The 6917-nt window shown below is 35.2% G+C and overlaps 1 protein-coding gene across 1 annotated transcript in view; it reads left to right on the top strand.

Annotated features, from left to right (window-relative positions):
- Positions 1-1631: 1631 nt before the first annotated feature.
- Myb (proto-oncogene like protein Myb) overlaps positions 1632-6917 on the top strand; it is a 37145-nt gene continuing 31859 nt past the window's right edge. Inside the window, exon 1 of the mRNA XM_018456328.1 lies at positions 1632-1995. Within this exon, the coding sequence (XP_018311830.1) occupies positions 1949-1995 (47 nt within the window). The 5' untranslated portion in view covers positions 1632-1948. The remainder of the gene's footprint in view (positions 1996-6917) is intronic.

Consider the following 6917-nt stretch of genomic DNA (forward strand, 5'->3'; position numbering starts at 1 on the left):
ATTTATGTATTTTATATTTTATATTAAAAAGATTTAATTCTATTTTTTTGTATTGTATTATATTTTATTATATTGTATTGTCTAATTACTTTGTATATAGTATAATTCTTTCTTTGTGTTCTATGTTTTGGAATCAAGTTTATATAATCAAAATACATTGCATAAAAATATTAAATTTTATGTAATATTATACATAAAAACATTCAAATCTTGCAAACTTTCGGTAACGTAGTTGTAATTTGCCATACAAAAATCTAACTGTAATATAATATAACCCCTGTGTTATATTATACGTGTGTTATACTATAGTTATATTAATTGTTACATGTAACTTGGCGTTTGCTAAGAAAGAGGACCGCCGTTAAAAATTGGCGGGGGTGGTGGAGGGCCTCTACAGGTTGATACGTTTTTATTCATTTAAATTTTCTTTACAACTTTAAATTAAATGTAGTTTGCTTGCAATTTGAAAAATTCCAACTTTATTCAACAGCTTGCAAATTGCAAATATATTTGGTATAAATATGTCCGTTTTTTTGTGAGCGTGAGTATATTTATAAAGAAAAGAGGATCGCCGATGTAATTGTTCGGCGAGGATGGTGATGGGCCCAGGTGGTCCTCTAAAATCTAATAGCGCTTTTCATCAGCAGAATTGGTGCGTACTCAGTGCACATTAAAGTCGTAAAGAGTTGTAAATCGATAATTAAACCGCGAAATTCTCTCATTACATTTTATTGTGCAATTTGATAAAATATACATTAGTTAGACTATTTGATAAAATATACATCAATTGAGATATCTCACTTTTATATTTCAGATTAGATTATACCACGTATCGGCTCTGAATCGTGAAAGCTCTGCTTTTTTGCACGCGTGACGGTGCAAAGCAGTGTTCTGAATGCAACCATTGCATATCGCTCGTCGTTCATCTCTCATTGTGTCCAATGTGCAATAGGCATTAAGACCAGTATTCATAATCGGTTTTTATTTTAAGACCATTTTAAGTAATGTTCTAAGATGCTAATACGGCTTTCTGATCAGTTTATGACATCTGTACTTAAGATGGTCTTAAATATATAAGATCTGACTATGAATACAGAGGCAAAGAGAATCCTGAGGGAGGATAATTACAATATATAAATGTAATAAATATAATAAATGCAATCTCTATTAATTTGATAGATTTTAGTTATTTCAGCGATTTATTTCCATCAGGAGCACCGCAAAAAAATGGATTTTGTGTAGTTTACGTCCACTTCTTCAGAGGGCAGTAGTGCGTGGGGCGTTTTGCGACAGGAAAAGGCTTTCATGTTCTCTCTGGCACCAGTGTTGCTCTAGTTTTTCCAAGAGAAAAACACGGCGTCTCGGTATTATTTACGTCACGTTCGAGTGTAGAATCTCAGCTGATCGTGAATTTTGAATACAGCCCTATAAAAGAATACAAATTTCCTTTGCTACCGTCGGTTATATAGGAACTTCACTCTAATGTATTATCGATCGATTTCTTTGACAAATAAAATAAGGGTGAATGCAGACAGAGCTACATGACCGACGCGACGGGGTCGACCTTCGCCGACGTCGATGACTCCACGGGAATTGTAGTATTCTAATAGAGATAATCGTCTCGCGGCGTCGCTTCGCGGGAAGCGATCTACGTCTCGCAGCAAATCGGGCTGTCAAAAGTTGGCGTGGTCCGTCGGTGGGTCGCGATCGGTTGCGTTGTTCGCCGCGAAGTCACGAGTGCGACGTAGCGTGTCGGTGCTGGTCGGTGCGAGCAGGTGTGCGTGTGCGAATTCGCGCGGGAGTGTCGCTGACAAAGATTTCTCTCCCCCTCGTCCGAGGCATCGCGTCCCGAGTGTTTCGAGACTTCCGAGGGTGGTGAGGCAGCCATATTGTTTAAATCACTACGCGTTCACCACTCTCGCGCGCGGGTGGATTTCGTGAATCTTGAATGTCCACCTCGAGACGATGCAGCAGTATGTTTCTGAATAGAAAGAGGTGAGTGCACGAATGTTGTCTTTTGTGTCGCGGCGATTGACAAAAAGGGAGTTGCGTTTTAGACGCGTCTCTCAGTACACCCCCCTCCCCCCTCTTGTATTGTATTTAAAATTAGACAAGTCTATATTCGGGGTATTTTTCGGCGGTCTTGGCGATGGGAGGGAATGGACGAGAAACCTCCCGGAGAGTTTGAGGGAGCCGGGACGACCGACTTCACATATTGCGGCCTCACGCCTGCTCCGTCTCCTTTATTTTGAAACGCGATGTTTTTGGCGGGAAAGGAGCATGTGAGAGCGCGCGGAGTCAGCGACGCATTGATGGCCTCGCGACCGTCAGGTATTCGTGGCCTTTCGTTCGCAGGCTCGCGATGCTTTCTGTATCACGAAAGGTACGATACGGGTTTTCGCGTCATCAGCGTGTTCGGCCTCGAACAATCGTAGAATGCTCTAGCACCTCTAACCGCGTGCATCCTGCAGGTACGTTCAGGCAGGTCGATTTTATTTCGTCTATTTTGCTGCGTGTCACAAAGGAGACTTGGGAGCGACAATAACATCTCCGCGCCTCGTCAAGGTGAATTCGATATCACTCGTCGAATATCATACTTCCGAGACCTATTATTATTGTTCTACTATGCGATTATCGTTGTGTCATTTGTTTCTTGGTCGAACGGACGACGTCCTCGTCGGCTGCGATTCTCGATCTTTCGTATGTACAAAGCGTTTCCGAGTGCAACGCGTCTGTCAATTTGTGTCTTTTTTTATATTAACGAGAATGAGTTTTTAGACTTTTGTTTATGAAGTGAAATTGAGACTTTGTCAAGTTTTATTTATTTATTTATTTTTTGTTTTTTCGCAATTGAGCGTTAAAGTTAATTGGAGTTCGATCAAAATCGCCTTAAAAATGTTTAATTTATCAATTTTAACGTCATTTTTTTAGATTTCCTGGCCTAATTTTATTTCAGAGGAGAAAGGCGATCCTGCGAAAAAAAGCGAAACTGAGTTTTGAAAAAAATAAATAAATCTAAAGGACAGCTACTTGAAATACAGGACTGTCCTTTACAATGTATGGTCATCGTATTAAAATTATGTGAGTTGTAATCAAAATTTCTTCTGAGTTTGTACTATTTATTGTTATGTCATGTTATATGTATAATTTATTATTATATGTCATGTTATTTCATTTATGTGTTGTCTTTTAGATTTTAAAGATGCAATGTATTATTTCCGATCTCACTTGCTCTTCGCTGACATTTATTTTTATTTTATCCGTCCAAATCGATCTCGTCTTTCCCATTCTTGTATCCGATAACCGAGAGAAGTATAGAATAACTTGTAAGAAGCATCGATAAAAAAAAGGATCGCCTTTCTCCTGCAAAATAAAATTGAGCCGAGAAATTGAAGAGATGACATTAAGGTTGATAAATTTATTCATTAGAGAGAACCACTTCGTTCGATCATCGATTAATTTAAATTAATTATCGACAATTACTTAATTTTATCAAAATCAAAATTTATATAATTCATTTTCTCTATTCTGTTATTTTTTTATATGATAATAAGAAATTAATAATTTCATTTATAATGAGAGAAAAATTGTTGGTATTTGTAACTACGATTATACGTTACTATAATTATGATTATTATTGCTATAATATTAATAATAATATTAATAATAATAATACAATAATAATATAATTATAATATTATTATAATAATAATATATTTATATGTGTAGTTTAGTTCTATCAAACAAATATATATATATATATTGACAATCGAAAATGGGTATAATTATAGTTATTATTACTGTAAAAGTAACTGAAATTACTATAATTTATAGTAACAGGTAATTATATTTACAAATATCAAAACTTTTTCTCTCAAAGTATGTTTTGATAAAACTGTACAGATATTATTTGATAAGTGCCGATTAAATTAATTGGAGCTTTCGGTCGAAACCATCCTTATCTTCGATCCACAAGACGCAAAATACGTTTAATCCTGATTCTACATTAGTCACAAGCCGATCGCAAACTTGTTAAGTTGACAACTGAAACGTCAATTTCAAATTTGATGCTTCAAATTGGCTGTTGCCAAGTTTGCGATCGACTTGTGACTAATGTAGAATCAGAGTTAAACGTATTTTGCGTTTTGTGGATCGTCGATCTCGTAATGCCAATGTTGAGACGTCGATCTCGTAATGCCAATGGTAAGAACGAACTCGTTTTCATAGTAAGCAATTTGAAGCATTTTCAAACGGAACAAGAGTTTGAAATATTCTTCTCGTGATATTTTCGCTGTCAGAAACTGAAAAGTAATTTTCTTTCCAGAAAAATGTTTTCATGTAGAATTGTCATTTCAATCGCGTTGAACATATTATTTTATCGGTCAATGACTCAATATATGTTAATAATAATCTATTGCATACACTTACAAGATTGCTAATAACAAAATAGGTAAATAATGTTTAATATATAATGTTCAAAACGAAGACATGTATGTACCTGCAAAAAGTAAGGCATCAATAGTGCTACTACTATGATATTTGAAAATAGAAGAATGTGTTAGAATTTATTATAAAATTGATAAAGTGCAAATAAAATATAACAAGTAGACCGCAAATGGATAGAAACATAGAACATGTATAAATGAAGCCTATGTAAAAGCTAATCTACTGTGTTCTTTGCTTTTCCTTGTTTCTTTTTATTCTTTTGCTTTTTTCCTTCTTCTATATTATCGACAATCATGTTTCTTGTTTCTTTCAAAATTTGCCGTCTTTTATCTCTCGGGCGACAGAAATTGAAGAAACAAGATAAAAGGCGAAAAGGCAAGAGGTAAAAAGTCAAAGTGGTAAAAAGCAAGAAACAAAGCAAAAAGCACATTCTAGATTAACCTTAAAAGTGTATGTAGCAAGATGATACAAGTATACTTGAATATTTCTGGGACAAACTTTCGAATCCGTGATTTCATTTGAAATTGAAATTGAAGCACTAAAAATTAGAATTTGATCAATCATAATTTTAATTTTCACCTCTTCAGATTCTGCGTTTTAATGTATATCTTTAAAAACATTATCCATTGAATTATTTAATTCTGTCGACATCTGAGACCTGATGTACATAATAATGTACAATATATGTCGAGGAAACAGTCAAAATTAAAAAAAATTGTTAAGTATGAATTACTTATTATAATACACATGAATTGTATTAACAAAAAAAGTAGTTTTTAACATGGTTCCATTAAATAAGGTCTGAAGGGATTAATCTGTTCTGATTCTAATTGGTTGAATTCTAATTCGCAATTCTCAATCTTCAACGTGTAGTTTGCTACAAACTTTCGAATTGATCACATCTCCATTCGTTTGATGCTTGGTGAACGTAAAGCCTTTGTCATAATATGCATTGCAGATTGAGGATTGCGAATTGGAGATCAGAATTTACCAATCGGAACAAAACGGATTAAAATTAAAGTTATCTAACTGGCCGAATTCTAATCTCTAATTCGCAATCCTCATACTAAGTTTGGAAACCTTATCCAAGTTGCCCGAGTGTTATCTTATTCTTGTTTTACATCTAATGAACAATAAAGATAGAATAATAATTATTCTATTCGGGAACTCGAATGAAGTTGCCGAACGCAGCCTTAATCTTGAATGCATAGTGTGACACGGACTTAAAGTCTGTCACGACGGTCTTTTATTTCCATCACGCGGAAATATCTGTTCGTCCCGAGATACATACTTTGCAAACAGAACGATTCCCTTCATCCCGGAACGCCACGCACGTTTCACTTATCAATATTAAGCTGCCCGTCGGGAGATAGGGTGACGTCAACGCCGTCAACTCGCGGGTCCTAGTGCCCCGCATGGCAACTGCCAGACGGGGACAAACGCAGACAAATCTGTACATCCACGCGTGCATCGTCTGCCAGTCTCTCCTCGTGGTCGTGAATACGCCGCACACGCCCCTCCGTGTTTTGTGCTCAGTTCGTGCCTCTTGCATCTCCCACGTCCCTCTTTTCTCGTCGCTCGCTCTGATCGTCTTCCTGTTTGACGCTCGTTTCGCGCCATTTATTCGCGTAGGAAGATCTCTTCTCTCATCTTCCTGTTCTTTTCATCATACAATTTAACATCTTCAAGTGAGCGCCTCTAACTCCGATTAACTTGATCAGCAATATTTTATTAAGTAATACTATTAAATCTATCAAATTATTTAATAGAATTGTATTTAATATATCGAAAAAGATTAAAAACAATGAATTGTATATTAGAGATGTTGTTTTAAATAATTCTGCCGATCGAGTTAATCGAAGTCGAAATGATCTATGTGTTTTAATATGATTTTTAATCAAATACATGTAAAACAGTTATGCTATGAATTTAGACGCCAATGAGAATAAATATAATTAAATAAGAGAAATTCTATATTCGATCAAAACAGATCTTACAATTAGTGCTTAAATATTTCGTGCTTGAATTTATATAGATACATATCTGATTCTGCAAAGCGCGCGTTGAAATCTTTTTCGATCTTGAAATGCAATCATGAGCAGAGCCAGAATAATAATAAAACAAGCAATTTAATAATTTTTAGATGCTAATAAATTTGACTTTTTACGAGGGAGGGTTGTCACCATTAAAGTAAAATGACTCGTAATTAATTATGATTATTTATGAAAAGTCACAAAAATCTGAAGCTCCACGTGCAAATCCAGATTAACTGGAAAAGAAAAACTATCAGATGGATTAAAAATGGTACAGCCACGGTTAATAAATTATGATTTATATTTGGAAATTGTTACCAACAAATATACATTATTTGCAATAAAATTTGTGTGTAATAAAAATAAGACGTTGTCTACAATGGATCGATAAAATTGTCGCCTAGCAGAATGACTCTCATCGGAGATCCACGCAGGAAT

Source organism: Mycetomoellerius zeteki, unplaced genomic scaffold (genome assembly GCF_001594055.1).
Source record: "Mycetomoellerius zeteki isolate Tzet28-1 unplaced genomic scaffold, Tzet1.0 scaffold565, whole genome shotgun sequence".
NCBI lineage: Eukaryota > Metazoa > Arthropoda > Insecta > Hymenoptera > Formicidae > Mycetomoellerius > Mycetomoellerius zeteki.